We start from the raw sequence: 16,699 nt of genomic DNA, 5'->3' as shown, positions 1-16,699 counted from the left end.
CAAAATGACGATTTACTCTAAAAAATGTGGGAAGAGCATTGTAAAACGTGTTTTTTACTTCAATATTTCATAAATGAGATCTTATAAATGTGTCTGCTGTAATTATAACACATAATGGAACTAAAAACAGGATTTTCAAAACTCAAAATGAGAAATCAGTGCTTTTGACTTTTGAACTAACTATTAAAATTGTGTCAAAGCAATGAAAGTTGTGAAGGATCAGTGAATAGTTATGACATCGGAAATTCATATAATTTTATGGTTTGTTTTGTTTTTTGTTTTTTTTCTTAAGCATAGTAGGTCCACACAAAGATCAGTTGACAAGAAAGTGGTCGTTACATCCACATTAATATGCAGTTTAACATTACAACATGCATCACGTGCCTTTACACTAACAACATGGCATCTTTCAGTTTCCAAAAAGTCAGTCGCTGCACGTCATCAGACATATCTATCCTTTGTACATACAGTATAGCAGACTTCAAGTCCAAATGAGTCACAGTCATCATCATCACCATTTTCAACAAATGACACATTAATATTAGACAAAAAATTTGGCTAAAATCTTTTGAATTACTTTGAGATTCTTTTTTTTTTTTTCCATATGATTAAAAATCAGAACATACCGATTTTTTTATTTATTTTTTTGTCCATCTTGAAGCTGCATTCAAGTTTCCTTCCAACTACCTACTTTTGATTTGACATATGTAGAGGAGGTTTGATAATGCTCTTCCTTATGTTTCAAAAAGTGCTGGCACCTTGTCTAACCTGCTGCACGGATGCTCCTGACAGTCCAGAGGCATCAAACGAAACAAAATCATGCAAGATGCGATCCACGTACTGCGGTTGATCTATTGCGTTAGTGGTCACATTTGCCAACTGCCGACCTGTAGTTTAATGGAGAGGGTTTTAAAAAGTTTGATGCATTTGAACCAGTAACAAAGTATTTCTTCTCTAAAAAGTTTTTTCTTAAAAAAAAAAAAAAAAATGGTTCATAGGGTTAAAAAGTTCATGTTATTCATTATTTACAGTGCGTTCCCTTTTTTTTTTTAAGTTGTGTTTAAAATCAAAAGACAGGTTTACATTTTCCATAAATACATACAATAGATGCATTTATAAAAGAAAAATCCTTACAGCATATAAATACAATGCATTAATTCCCCAGAACGGGGCAGATAAGTGCTCTACATAAAGGTACATTGATCTGTGCTCTGACAACTTTACAAAACTCAGAATATGAGATAATATCCTGTATGAGCTTATTCAGAAATTGCATTGATGAGCATTAATTGGTAAAACAACACACAGTGGGTGATGTATGAGTGCATCCTACATTCTAGCATATCAGTTCATTTTACTCATGCGTATAAAAAGACACACAACGTACACAGTCTGAGGTTAGTTGCATTGCTCTGCATTTAGCTTTGAGTACAGTGAGTCACCATACACCTGTTAGAGAAATGTGCCAGAGCCACGTCTTTCACAGCAGCGTGGTCAAACCGCCACACACACATTTAGGAACCTGAAAAGGAGCTGGGCACAGAAGAGGAATTGATGGTTTTTAATCTTTGCCTGCTCCTGATGGTTTTAGTTTAATGCAATGTGGCGAGTCCGCTGTGAAATGCTGCGTTGCACTGGATGTACTTGAGGTCTGAAAAATTCTAACAGGCCACCTACCTGGACCAGATAAAACTTTAACCGAGATTCACAGACTTTAAAAAGGTCATTAGAAAAGTTTTCAAATATAAAAATGAGTGACACACTAAGTGGCTGACTTGAGATTTGAAAGGCTGTGTGCTGTCCGCTCTGGCAGCTGGCAGTGTGGGTAATCTGGAAGGACCTTATTTGAAGACAGGCACATCTATGAAGTCTTTTTTTGTACATAAGATTGAAAAAACTGTGGAACCTGATTTGTCAGCACTGAATATTGGTGCATCCTCAACAACGCCTCATTGTTACAGCACAGATTTTGTGTGGCAGCTTTTTCTCTCTATCCAAATTTGAATGGACATCGTACTTGTACTCTCCAGTGTTGTCCCAGAGTTATCTATGCAATGCCTTTCCAGTTGTAACTGATGTTTGTGCTGTAATATTTGACTGTAGACTGTGTGTAGGAGAATAAGTCTGACACAACACTCAGGGTTTCCTGTGTTGTTGGGTTTGTTTGTTTTTTTTTTTTGAACTGCAGATGTGATGAGTGCAGGCGGGGTTTGCTCTTTTTCTTTTTTGTTTTCATCTCATACACATACCCTCTTTGGGTTTTTTATGGCGTGACTTCCCAGGACTGTTTACATTGTCACTTTTAAATGATGGAATATTAATTTCTTAAGGTGGAACTCATAAATTTACTGTCTCCTTTGAATTTTTATCTTTTGATCCTAGAAAGAGCCACAGACCTCAATCTGTTCATCGTGTATGTTTTCCAACACAGTTGATTATAAAACTCTGATTATAAAACACCCAGCATCTTCAGTGTGGGTTGCTGGATGATGAATGAACTTGACAGATCCCAAAACACTTTACCACAGCATTGCACCAACACCTGGACTGGATTTAGGGGGGTTTCCTCAGCTTGTCTCTAGGGGCTGTGGGTTTTCTTCATCATGGTTGCTGCCATCAGGAAGTTGTTTGCTCCAGTAGTTGCACTGGCCAAAAGAGTCAGAACAGGGAAAGTCTGCTTCCTCATTTTGAACCAGAACTGGGAAGACATGGTCCACCATGTCGCAAAGACGGCCAAACCTACGAGAACCACAGACATTCAAACATCTGTGTACACATGTGTGCAGCGACAAAGCAAAAGAAACAGGGAGCGTAGCTTACGAGGAGATATTGGTTTTGGCGTGCTCCTGTATCAGCTCCCCCTTCGGATTCACAGTAAAAATCCTGTTCAGAGGAACACCCACTTCCTTATATGAATACACATCCTGAAATCACACACACACACAAATGATTACATCAACAGTTCTCACAAAATTGATGTCAGGAGGCAAACAAAAAGGGTGGGGTTGATATCTTACTGTAGCTCTGTTGCCAAAAGCAGCGTAGAAAGGTTCAGTGTTTGGGTAAAAAAGGTGCTTGATGTCTGTCAGACACTCAATCTTAAACTTCTCCGGTTTCTTCTCAATCACCTCTCTGTGCAACACAACACGTAATGTCAAACTTGGTTGAATTATGCAAATTATATTTCAACGCTGAACTGATCATATGATACAAAGGCTAAAATAAAAAACATTAAAATAACAGAAATGCAACTACAATGGATATGTTTAGCAGCATAACACTCTGCCTTTCCTACCACATAACTGCATATATAATAAACAAACTATACAAGCTGTTCTACACAGCTGCTAAATACACATTCTCTGTCTTTCCATTAGTGGTTTCAAGGCTTTATGAGGTCTGATTACTCCATCATGGTATTTGTTAAACAGCGGTTTGTGGTGTAACCTGTGTAAGGCAGAAAACAGACTGCTGGGGCTGAGCAGCACTGGCCCCATCGGCAGCATGGTTCCCCTTTCGTTGACCCAGTGCAAGTAACCTCGTGTCATATCAGCCATGCCGATAGCCCTCGCCGAGCAGTACATGAATTTATATCCGTTCCTGTGACGGAGAAACTTTGTATTTAACCGTACACTCTTTACATGAGAAATGATGAGAATAGTTTTAGTTAAAAATGAGATAACCAATGAACTCAACTAATTAGGACACTAACTCGATAAAAACGCAAACATTAACACTGTGCTCTGTTATGACAGACTGCTATACAGCACTCACAGGCTGACTCTGTGGTAGAGTCGGGCGATGCCCTGGTGTGTCCAGTCTTTACCAAGTGTGGGGAGGATGTGACCCAGTGTGTCGGACCTAAAGCACCACACAAGAGAGCCGATGTGACCCAAACAGTGCAGATCTACTTCAAAGCTCACCTCTAGGTGAGCAGCCCATTTACGACACAGCACACAAGAGCCCCAAGTTAGTAGTGACATCTACTGGTGAGCTGCTGAAACTGGGCTGTTACCTGGTGATGGTTCCATCTATATCAGAGATGACTATCTTGTCATCCCAGCTCCAAAGGTAGATTGTGCCGTGGCAGCGACAGGTGCCCTGATACTGAGTGGTCACGCTGAACACAACATCGTTCGGGCCCTCCTTCAGCTGCAGGCTAGCCTGTAAACACGTAGCAGGGCATGCAGATGCAAGAGCAGACATCAAAACTGAAGCAAGAGAGTTTCCAACATTCTTCATTCAGTGATATACACAAGGAACTAATTAGATCAATAAACTAATATTATAATGAACTAAATAGCTGACTTGATTTCAGGTTTTTATCTGCAGGAATTTCACTATTAAACTATTATTAATTAAAACCAGACATAGGATACCATACCAGTTGTTCTGAGGAGAGCCGGAGAGTCTTCGTATAGCAGATGCTGCCAGAAGTCATTAGAGGCTCTGACTGGCAGGATCCTGACATCTGATTAGGTGATCTGTGATCCTCATCACTTGAGGAGGATTCATCCTTCATCCTGAAAAATCAAAGACAGTATATGGAATGAATGAGAATGGGAGTGTTTTTCAGAGACGTGGAAATTTCATGAGCTAAAAAAAACAACAACAAAAAACGTCACCTGTTCACTGAGGCCATAGTGAGTGAAGTATCTCCACAGTCTGCGCCTGCCTCTGTCACTGACTCCTGAAGTGAATAAAGTTCACAATGAGAAGCCAGTATCGACCCTCCCCCTGCTCATGAAGGATCATGGATATGTGTACAAAGTGTGCATACGTACTGATTTGGAATCACTGTTCCTGCTCCTCCACGAGAACCACCAGCGTCCTCCCTTCTTTGGCATCTTCTCCTTCATGATATTCTCCACTGAGGCCTGGAGACAACCATGTGCATACAACTCAAAACTGACATAAGAAAATTTTCAAAAATAAAGCAAAACCGAAAAAGACAAGAAAAACCCACAAACAAATGAACAGAGAGGACAAAACCTTTGCGATCTGGAATGAAATGTACAACGTAAAGAGCTCCTTTCAAATTAAAAGTCAGAACTCCAAATGACTTGACTTACATGTAAAAACATGATGACATGCAAACAATGAACAAAGGGCCTGCAGTAAACTCTGAAAGAAAAAGGCCCTTAAAGTCGGGACTCGACAGCAGCGGGACAAATATGCACAAGGACAAAGAGAGTCAGACAGACAGGCTGACAAAGGTGGGGAAAAAAAAAAAAAAAAGACAAAGACATGCTCTGACCGACACTCAAAGCAAAGCCAGAAAACATCATACAGGCTGAGGCGAGCTGGAGCCAAACAGACCGGGGAGGCAGTACGAGAAGAGGCCAAAAGCAGAAAACACATAACTCAAACACCAACACTTCGTACAGATAAACGTCAGAAGGATGGTGGCAGAAAGAAAATAAAAAGGGAGAAAATAAAAGGGAATAAGAACATGACATCATTAAAGTGTTAGAAGAGCAGTTGGATTTAAAGCAGTATTTTACTGTGGTACACTTCGTGTGTGTTCATCCGTAGCTGACATAGCAGACGTAACAGTAGGATCAGGTTTGGTAGCTAAGGTTAAGATAATAAATTAAATATTATACATTATGTAGAACAATAACCAAAATGGCTGAACGGTGATTATAAATTCCAGGGAGAAATGTGAACACACTTTGGAGCCTTTAGCTGAATTTTCATGAAATAATGAGACGATGCTGACGATAAATAACTGAACCAGAGTGAAACATTAAGTTGCTCCGGAGGGAACAGGGGTATGCTGCAACACTACAAAACACCAAACACAATCAAACAAATCTAACAATTATTCTGACAGAATCAAATGAGACTAATTTAATACCATAGTCTTACATTACTTAAGATTTCTTCCCCAACTCATTGTTGAACTATTGAAGAACCTTTTATAGAGTACTACAACGTGGAAATACTGCTGACAACGGAACAGTAAAGTCATACAAAAATTAGACAATGAATACCAACTTTTTATGTGTTAACAGATACAGCCATTAAATAACGCTCTAAAGACTTCTTCCTGACAGATGCATTGCTGCAGCTCTTACCTGCGGTAGAGGTTTCTGATAGACCTGCATGGCCAACATGACCGGAGCGGCTGTGCTCCAGTTGTAGTACCTGCATCAGATGGCAGAGAGCGCTGTAAACACTTCACACCTGACTAAAACAGGAAGTGTGTCTGTGCTGCTGAAACTATTTAGAAATATTTTAACAGTTTGTGAAACATGCCAACTGCTTTGTTGCCCTGAGTCTCATTTTGTCTCATGTCAGTATGGTAAATATTTTACTTGGAAGATTATTTAATCATTAAATTGTTCCCAGACTTGTGAATATTTCCCTTTACTTGGATAATTATTTCCTTTTAACACATTGAATGGAAAAGTACATACTTGTTTCCTATCTTGACCACCAAGTTCGGGTCATCAATAATAGAGGGGTTTTCAGAGAACTGCTGGTAGGAAACTGCCTTCTCCTCAAAATGCTCTGTATCATTAAACACATGAAGGACAGACAGGAATACACACAAGTTGACAAGCAAATTGTTAATATTTTTTTGGCATTTTTGGGAAGCAGATGTGGATATTAGACAAGTGTTTTTTTATTTGAAAAGTGGAGTTTAGCTGCACTGTAGTTTTACATGGTTCCATCTATCACTGATCTGGTTAAAATGTATGTATAGATATTAATCTTTTAAAAAATGCAACACGACTTAAAAGATGTAACATATGTAAGAGCTACATTCAATTTTCTTTATGCAGCATTTCAGCTAAAGCTGCCATTTGCCATCTGCCGTTTCTTTGCAGTTCTTTGCAGCACTCTGGCACATTACGTGTTATCTACATGTGTATTCATGGGTGCAAATCCTGGAGGGGGGGCCGGGGGGATGGGGGGACATGTCCCCCCCAATAAAAATACCCTAAATTATTCAAAAGTGAACAATTGTATTTTAAGACTTCACATTCTTCACATCTAAAAAATGATTGAAATGGTGGAACAAATAGTGTTTGACAAATATATTTCTGACTCCACTTTCCATCTCTGGTTTCCTCCACTACAATACAAATCGAGTTACATACGGGCTAACCCCCCAATCCTGATCTGCACCCCCGTGTGTATTGTTGCATCATCTGTCAACATCCCCGTCCTCATCCTTGAACCTACCCCTTGTTATTTCCCTGTTGTCAGTCAGTCCTCCACACAAAGAGATGGCGACATGAGGTAGGTCTGCTAATTGGTCAGACAAGCTGTCGACACCACTGTCAATCCCGCTGCTGCCCACTGACTGCGGGGATTGATTCACGCTCCGCACTCCCATCATCATCATGTCTGAGTCTCCTTTCATCGAGCTGCCGCTTCCATCACTGCGGAGAGACAGAAATATTTCTCATGCGAGTTAGACCACAAGATGGCGCTATATGCTGCTGAGGAGGTTGATCTGTACTCATCGAGAGCTGTGCATGACGTTACCTTTTAGGGAAGTACAGAGCAGCTACTTCTGGCTCCAGTTCTGTAATGTCATCCAGATATACACCATCAGCACCCAAGTGTTGGCTTCTCTTTTCTGAAAAAATAAATAAAAGTAAAAATAAAAAAATAAATCACACTTTTGTCAGTTGCTTTCTATTGAAGAAAACGCTGTGTATCGTTTACAGACAAGAGCAGCCGTACCTTTCTTCTTAGAGGGTGAATCAGTTCTTCTGATGGGACTGTTGCCGCCTTCATCCGGATGATCTGGGAGCATCCTGGGAGACACGGAGCAGGTTGGTACACTTTCCATCTCCACACAAGATGGCCCGACACCATCAACCTGTCTCCCTAAAGGTAAAGACACACCAGAGAATCCACTGATGCAGGAGAGCTAACTCATGGGTCAACAAGCTCTACTGGAGTTGGAGACGTCTGAGCTGTTTACAACCTACAAAGACTTCACATCATAGAATGAATACCTTGCCCTCTTGCAGGCATGTCCCCAGTTTTATGGGTTAATCCATCTCTGGCTTCACTTTTGCTTCCCACAGTGTCTTTGACCCCAACATGAGCAGTGCTCTCCCCTGGCTGAGGGGTATAGAGAGTGAGGGAAGGAGGTCCAGTGTCACTAATGGCCCTGAAGTGTGTGCTGGATGACACCGGGATGGACACTGAAATGGTGGGGTCCTGCTTCATGTGGGACGTAAGGAAGGATGGCTGTATGTGAGACAGAGAGACAAAAATCAAACTTTTCATGCAGTTTTTTTTTTGTTTTTTTTTGTCTTTCCCACTTATTTAATTATTTTCTTCTTTTTTTACAAAGCTCACTTAGAATCACAACACGTCACCTTTGTTTTAGTAGTTTCATTATGGAAGAAATTAAATCACAAAGTAGTCTTTAAAGATGCCGGAACAGGGATGTTACATTCGATCAAGCTTAAACTATAAGTGAAAAGTTTACAATCCAGATTTCTATGGTTGCTGCCGTGCGTGTTTTTGTTACCTGGGCTGCCTGTGGGAGCTCCCCCCAAGTCCACAATATTTCAGGGTTGTCTTTATTCTGACTTAGCTCGGAGTCGCTCTTTGGTGTTGATGACCGTGAATCATCAAGGCCGCTGGGAGAAAGACAGACATTTGACTTAGATCAGTTTGTACTCAGGTTTGTGACTGATAAAAAAAAAATAATAATCTGGAATGAAATAAAGCACAACTTCTAATATTACTCAGTGTTTTGTATCTGTTTCCTGAAAAATTTGCTTTTCCCTCACATGCATTCATTTATCACCAGCATTCAGAAGGGGTAGAACTGAAAGTGATACCTAGCAAGTGCAGAGAAGTGAGAGCTCTGCTGAGGACAAGAGATGGACAGACCACATGGTGGAGCGATGGAGAGGCTGTCCTTAATCACATTACTAAAGGAAGACAGAAAGACAGGAAAAAAAAGGACAGAGAGGCTGGGAATTTGGATTATTTTCTTACAGTGAGGACAGAAAATTAAAATGCATAGAACAATGTGAAGAGATAAGTCAGAAGTAATTGGAAGTGAAGAAGTGTTTGAAGCACAGCTAAAAATATTTGGATTAGCAAGTGTGGGTGTGTGTGTTTGGTGTCCAAATATTACCTCTTTGAATGGATCCACTCAGCGCTGGGGTGTGTGTTCTTGGTAGCCGCAGACCCCTGATCACCATATTTAGGTCTGATCACAAACATATGCACAATGAGATCAGTCACGTGCACACACACAATAATGACAGCTTGTGTATGCACCATAATTAACAATTTACACAGCGTCTGTGCAAATCCAAATTAAGCCATGATCTGTGGATAATTTACAATTTAAAAAATGTCCCTGAACAACATGAATGACCTGTTTTATAACTTCTTCAGTCTTTTTGAAAGAAAACACAAGTCAAAAAGCAGCATTAATTATTTTCTGATCAAGTACAGTATGAAGCACGACAAAAGGCCAACACATTTCTCTTGCATGCCTTTAAGGCTCTGGGGAATTTTTCCATACTGCCATGTGGCAAGCCTCCTAAAAATGCTTGGAACCCCTGCAGTAAGGAAGGCATGGCGAGCCATTATATCAGAGCGACAGAGTGCACTGTGGGAACAGGACAAATCCCTGGAGTGCGTCCAGCCCACAGTGCAGCCTTTCAATGGGCTTCACACAGATAAACACAAGCGTGCAAACACATGTTTCTCAAGCTGAAATGGTTTTACTGAAGGGAGACAGAAGCAGCGTAAAATTGAAGTAACAGTCATTTGTGATTTTAATGCCGTTTTCTCTTTGAGTCATGGCTTTCTGCCAACGCACAATTTCTACCAAACTGATGGTTTTTTGTTTCGTTTTGGAAAGAGTGTTCCCTGATCCCTTTTTACCAGCGTTATTTTTTGCTTAAATTACACAGAAAAATACTTCAATTACATTTAAATTGAGACTTTTTTTTCCTTGAAGCTTTCAGAGACACAGCTGATTTGCTGACATTTTAACTTTTGCCAGTCACTCTCTGGACACTGTGAGTTATCTGACCTCTTAATTAAAATTAAATCACATACTAAATATAAGTCCTGGACCCGAGGACGGTGCTGGATGATTCTGGGGGGCATGACCAAAGTGATTACAACTCATCCTCCAAGGACATGACTGTTAGTAAAATGTCATTGCATTTCATTTTGTAGTTGCTGCGACATTTCAGTCTGGATTACACGCCTGGATGCTGCTGCTCATGGAGACACAACGCTGGCAAAGATAAAAATGGACATTTTCCAATGTGAGCATTAACAGAGTGTCCTCAGTCTACAGGGTGTTTTTGTATTCCCAGTCTCCTGATCTGGGTGGAGCAAATGCACAGCACCTCCGTATTTGTTTAGACAACTAGAACAACCACTTTCACACTCATTTATGCATGAACACACACACACACACACAATCTCTCCACTTAAAACAGTTCAGCTTCACAAACAACATTGTGATTGCTGACAAACATTGTTTACCACAGGACTGAAGCAAAGTGACATTTAATGTCGTCTCCCTCCCTAAGTCCCCCTGTGAGAGACAAGAAAATGACCGAGCGATAAAGTCCCTTCAAACGCCTCTGACACAGAGAGCCATAAAAAGACATCATCTTTCGGCCCAGAAATGCAGGAAATATTTTTTGGACTTGCCACAAGTGAAAGCCTCAAACACACAACCGCACACTGTCTCATGTACACACCTGCTGTCGTCACCTTCTCTCTCCTCATCCGAGCTCAAATCAATAGTAAACATGTCCTCATCCTCTGAAAATTCTTCCCCGCTCTCCTCCCTCCTTCCTCCGCCTCCCTCTGTCCGGGCCTTCCTCCTCCTCTTCCTCCTCTTCTTGCTCACTGTCCCATCATTTTGCTGGGGTCCCAAATTCTGGACAGGAAGTGAGTTGCAGGTGATGGTGTCTATTTGATGGCAGACAGAAACATGAAACAGTTGTTTTAAAAAAAAAAAAAAAAAAAAGGACATGCACATTGTCACAAATGTATTTCTTTTCTTTGGCCTACCATGGTGACGAGAACTTCCCCGGCCTAGCTGGGACTCCATTAACTCTTCCCCTGTTGACACGATGGGCGATGTTGCCAGGTAGGATGGAACGACTTCCTGTCGACATGACAAAAATCATGACGACGGCCCAACTCAAATTAGTTCATGAAAAATATCAACACTAATTATATATTTAATTAAGCAACAACAGTTATTTCGCCTCAGAAATACCAGGTGTGCAGGATTACGATTAGCAAAATTACATAGATTTACTCATCAGGGTTTCACTATAGTGACTATGCCGGGGGGGAGAAAGCGAGACACACAGAGAGATCAGTAAGTCAGATAAAGAGATGATCCGAACAGCTGACACATGCTTTGCAGCGCACGTGTCTTAACTCAGTCCAACACAGCCCAACTCATCTGAAGCAACAGTGCCAGGTCACAGCTCATCTGCTCTGAGCTCCCGTTGGACACTTTCACGCCAAAAACACTTTTTTTTTTGGTGTTGTTGTCTAAATTCATTTGAATGTTTTTGTGTCTCTTTCAGAGCTATAAATGTTATTTCTCTGCACGGGATTCTCCACACACACACATAATGACACAATGTTTTAACTTAGACTGCCAAAAGTACTAAAGAAAACAGATTTCTACGAAATGAAGTTTGAACATAATTACAATATTTTCTTGTTTAAACCACGTTCTTTTTGAAAATCTCGATTTTTTTAGCCTGGAGATGAATTTTTGCTGGAACATTAGGTTAGTGTTTCACGTAAAAGGTTGGTTTGGCAGCAGACAAGCCCCAACATATACTTAAATTTAACTGTACATCTTGAAGCAGCGAGTAAAAAGGAGGGGCTGGGCCCAAAAAGGCTTAATGTCAAACTAATCTTTAAAAATGTGCTTGATTCTTTCACATTCACATGGGTGAGGTGATAATGTAGAAACAAAGACACTATCTCTGGTCAACTCCTCTCTCATTGCGTCTGTGTCTGTCTGAGGTCTGTCTTCCAGCCTGTGTGGACTGCACACAGCTCAGTGACAGCCGGTCTCTGAGAGCAGGTGAATGTGTGAGCAGCTGGGTAGAAGGTGAATTTGGCGGCGCTATGGATCGACATAGGTCCCAAACAGTGTAACAGACATGGTCAAACGTAATTCTATTTGAGTTTAAGTGGCATTGCAAGCCTTTATTTACCCATCATATTCATACTGAACCCATTCTACCACACACAAACACGTCCCATGAATCCCTGCTTGTCACCTGCTTCCGTCCCAGTCCTATGCTATTTGTGCAGCACATACTGTGCTTCCAGATTTGCTTCCTTTCTGTTGGTGTATTTCCAGGAAAATGAAGTCATCCTGGCCAGCAGGATGCTCTTTGTGACTGTCGGATAAGCAGATCGTTCACAGTCATCCATCTTCCTGTCAAGGTGAACATGTAGATCTGTCTTCCAGATCTACATGTTCAGATGTCCAGATATGCACATCTTAGTTCCCTAACTTGGTTCCTTCTTCCTCCTTCTGTCCCACATGTTCCTTAAACTGTGCTCTCCTTATCTACCTCTTTGACTGCTTTGCCTTGCTTGGAGTTGAATGGAGTTGTTGTAATGAGTTTGACTTATTTATCTGGTTTACGCAGTGCCTCAGTGCCTTTGTTAAAAAAAATAATAATAATAAAATAAAAAATACATGGCTGCCTGTTGTTTATTCTTAATAGTGCATCTGTTTTGTCTTGGAAATGTTGTTAATGAATCCTATTGGTGCCAGGGCACATTTGAACAAGCCTCCGGGCTTGTGTGGGCATGAAAACAAACAATCAAGCAACTGAAATACGTGAATAAGTGTGTATGGATAAAAGGTAAATGAGTGGTGAAACCAGTTTGAATACTACAATAGAATGGGCCGAGAACTAAATCAGCCAAAATGAAACGAGAACTTCAAATATGTTCCATCCTTTACTTGCATGTGTTTGCTGTTTCTGCCCAGTAACTCTGTCACTCAGTACTTACCAGCATGTTCTCTGTCTCTTTGACAAAGAAGGCCTCTCCATTCTCTCCCAACTTCATGTGCAAACTCACAGGCTCTCCGTTGATCTCAATGTCCACCTGCACGACAGAAGCACAGTCTTCCAATTACTTTATTTATATTCTCCTTTTTTATTGTTTTTGTATGTATATATATTTCAGTGTTCAGCACAGTCGGTGGGTCTGTGTCATTTTATCCATCCTTGATTCTGAGGTTTCAAATGTAACAGGATCTTCCTGTTTCCTCAAGTAAAAGGTCACTCCTGATTACAACTCTCACGTTAGCTGTACACACAAATGCAGACAGTATAAGGATAAAAAAGGCAGAGGGAGGCAGTGCTCTGATCTCACCACTTTCTCACGGGACCGCAGAACACCCATCTTGCCGAAGCGGACGTGGAAGGGGGAACACTGCAGGGAGCCATCGGGCTGTCGGACAACGATGACATCTATACATCCAGACAGCGTGGCAGGGTTGAGACCCCTGTACAGCTCCTTGACCTGCACAAACACCTGGCCCGCCAACTGACCGACATAGTTCATGGTCTGTAACTGTAAACAGAGAGAAAAGAATGACGGTGACAGCTCTTAAATAAGATTTTATTTACATTTCAGGCCATTAATTTTCCGACGCAGCAGGGCTATTATGCCACTGCGTCCTGCCACATTGATCTGTTAAGTCCAGTTACTGCCAACAAGCCAGTCACTTCTGCAGTGTTGGATGTTCGGCTGCTGAAACACAAAAAAGGTTACATTCCTGTCTCATTCTCGTGGTGTTGCTGAGTGTGAGTTATGTTTGTGTGTGTGTGGGTGCGTGGATATGAAATCAATCTGCTGTTTGAGAGTTTCCTTTTTTTGCCTCTGTGTTTATATATATTAAAAAAAAAAATCATACTGAAAACGAAAAAAGTGCCTTTTCCTCTCTGCGGTGCTAATATACTCCATCAGGGATGAGATTAATTGTGTGGTGTATTGTCTTTCTGATCCACTGGCTCTAAAATCTCCCTGTTTAGCATGCTGAACACAACCAGGGAGAGTGAAAGGATCCACTGGGCCGAAAGGTGAGCGAGAGGAAAAAGAGAAGGCACATTCAGATTCCAAGAGAGCTCAGTATAATTTGTACATTGTTGTTAGATAAACTTATATGTTGTGCTTTGATAAAAATACAGATATAGAAAAGATAACATAAAAGATTATGTCTCAGCTTTGTGTCTGTGCCAAGTTTCTGTTGTATTCTGTTCTGTGTGTAGTTAAACTATGCACTACAGCTGTCCTTCATGGGAGTAACCACAGTTATGACAGAAGGTGCACGCTAAAAATAATATAAACATTATCAAAAGTGTTAATCCACTTTTTGCCAGTTTGAGTGAATAATTTTATGAGAAGCCAATTCAAAGGGAGAGAGAAAGAAAGAGAGCACCGTTTTTTTCTGTTTAACAAAGTGACCCTGGAAATCGACACCGTCCTTCTGCTCATGCTGACTCAGATACTTAGGTCTTCTATCTCTCCTTCTATCTGTCAACAACACAGATGACATTACAGTGTACCTGTAAACAAATATATAATATGAAGAGTGTAATACTGAGCTTGATTTGTTAACATGCAGGCCTGCTAATGAACTGCCATTACGCTGTGAACATGTACTTTGTGTGCACATAAGGGCCACGTGGCATACACATCACTCCTGTCCTGGCAGGCCTGCTGCACCATCACAGCACACCAGAACACTTTCACAAAACCAACAAATACACTAAAGACTAAGCTTTATGGCACTTCTATTCTAATCACACCAGACTGCAATAATGAGCCAAAAATAGAACGGACAAAATTAAAAAACTCAACAAGACACATATTCCTCTGCTATGTAAATATTTCTATCTGTCCGCCTCCATTATGTGAGTGAACAGAGACTAAAATCTCAGTGAATTCATGATAAAGAACTGTGACTGAGAATGTTTAACAATGATTACATAATTATTTGACCACTTGGTTTAACTCTTGCTCCCTCCCTTTGGGTACAACACAGACTTGATATCAGTGTCAACACAGGCCACGTGCAGTTAGACAGGGCCTTATTCACAGACAGAGACACACACACACACACACACACACACACACCAACTACATAGCCTTCTGGCACTGTGTGGCCAATCACAGTGCCCCCACCTTATGTAATAACCAATCACGAGAATGCTCAGGGTCATTCAGAAGACCTGCTGCATTATTACTCTGCTGAAACTACAAAATCTCAAAAGGAACCTGGTGAATAAATGCTGAGGAAAGTGGACAACATCAACACTGTGGCTTCAGTCAGAGTGTGTATCATTTAGATCCCACAGAGGCGTCTTTGTCAGAAGTTAGTGCAGAAATTCAGCCTCCCCCCTGACACCACCATGACACACAGATGATGATGTGAGAGGGATTATCCAACTAAATCAATTTAATGTGACCACAGCAGCAGTCTTACACTCCAGTATTAGACTACAACTAAACAGCAGGCAGACTTTTATTCACAGCTTTTTCCCTTTTGATTATTCCATTTTATTTTCTATTTATAGCCCACGTCCACCCTGATGACCTTCTGCCACTGCTCCTCTGAGACAGCAACACCGGTTTGATATTTGTTGCACGTCGTGGTGAAACTGGTGGGAAGGATGATGAAGGAAAACAACAAACAAACAGCAAGATGTGGATGAAAATGAGCTCTGTGTTAGTGTGTGTGTGTGCGTGTGCGTGTGCGTGTGTGTATGTGTGGCCTGTAAGGCGACATGTAAACATCTGCACACGGGGTGAGGCTCTGCAGACTGCAGACCTCAACACACACACACACACACACACACACACACACACACACACACACACACACACACACACACACACACACACACACACACACACACACACACACACACACACACACACACTTCAATCTTTGTGTGTATCACATTCCGTCCTCACTTACATTATTTATTGCCGTCGCTTTTCGCTCGGGGAAATATCCGCCATTCAAAAAGTCCAAATGTCCTCCGCGGTTCTATTCCCGTTGACTGTCCGTGCTCAGATCACATGCTGTCGCCTCCGAACCGTCCGGTCTCTCCTCTCTTTCGAACCGACCTCAGCTCGTCCGCCCCGGAGCCGCTTCGCTATTTCTACCGCAGTCAAAACATTCCTCCCTCCTCAGCCGCCGTACGAACGCACACACACAGACAGCCGATTGGCCGAGCCGGGGGTGACGTCACACAACGTTGACAGAATATCCCTCTCTGTAGATCGTCGTTGGTGTTGTTATACTTAATTTACCATTAATGTTTTTGGGTGCTCATCCTCCTCAGCTGCGACATTTACTGCGTACTGATGTCTTATTTAAAATGTGCCATTTATGTTACTACGGAAATATAAATATTTTATTTTATTATTTTATCCCTTGTGCACCTAAATCAGGAGTAGAAGCTCATTTAAAAGCTACACTTAATTTTGTATAATGTTTAAAGATAAATGCCTGCTCTTCAGCTCACCATGTTTTTATCTGCCATGTTGGTTAAAGCAACACATTTCTTTTTATGTTTATGGTTGAAAATTGCATTAGGTATCATTTGATATTTTTCCAAGATGTAAAATCAAACATCATGTCAACGGTACCTGGACTACACACTATGAACTG

At 41.2% G+C, this 16,699-nt stretch overlaps 1 protein-coding gene across 2 annotated transcripts; it reads right to left on the bottom strand.

Annotated features, from left to right (window-relative positions):
* Nucleotides 1-287: 287 nt before the first annotated feature.
* On the bottom strand, nt 288-16,201 carry lpin1a (lipin 1a). 2 transcript variants are annotated; one of them, XM_029499150.1, is made up of 23 exons: nt 16,001-16,201; nt 13,390-13,590; nt 13,024-13,119; nt 11,035-11,131; nt 10,719-10,932; nt 9,122-9,196; nt 8,820-8,912; nt 8,504-8,615; nt 7,980-8,217; nt 7,702-7,848; nt 7,501-7,594; nt 7,195-7,394; nt 6,423-6,516; nt 6,081-6,150; nt 4,785-4,877; nt 4,626-4,690; nt 4,385-4,523; nt 4,016-4,164; nt 3,775-3,861; nt 3,448-3,600; nt 3,018-3,132; nt 2,821-2,924; nt 288-2,739 (listed from the first exon to the last, which is right to left on the bottom strand). In XM_029499150.1, exons 2-23 carry the CDS (start codon nt 13,579-13,581, stop codon nt 2,568-2,570), a joined length of 2,799 nt encoding a protein of 932 aa, XP_029355010.1. In that variant the 5' UTR covers nt 13,582-13,590; nt 16,001-16,201; the 3' UTR covers nt 288-2,567. The 2 variants fall into 2 exon arrangements, with proteins under 2 accessions (XP_029355010.1, XP_029355012.1); XM_029499152.1 differs by lacking the exon at nt 8,820-8,912.
* Nucleotides 16,202-16,699: the final 498 nt, after the last annotated feature.

This window comes from Echeneis naucrates, chromosome 3 (assembly GCF_900963305.1).
Source record: "Echeneis naucrates chromosome 3, fEcheNa1.1, whole genome shotgun sequence".
Lineage (NCBI taxonomy): Eukaryota > Metazoa > Chordata > Actinopteri > Carangiformes > Echeneidae > Echeneis > Echeneis naucrates.
The sequence above is the reverse complement of the archived record's forward strand: the minus strand, read 5'-3'. Positions and strand labels throughout refer to the sequence as shown.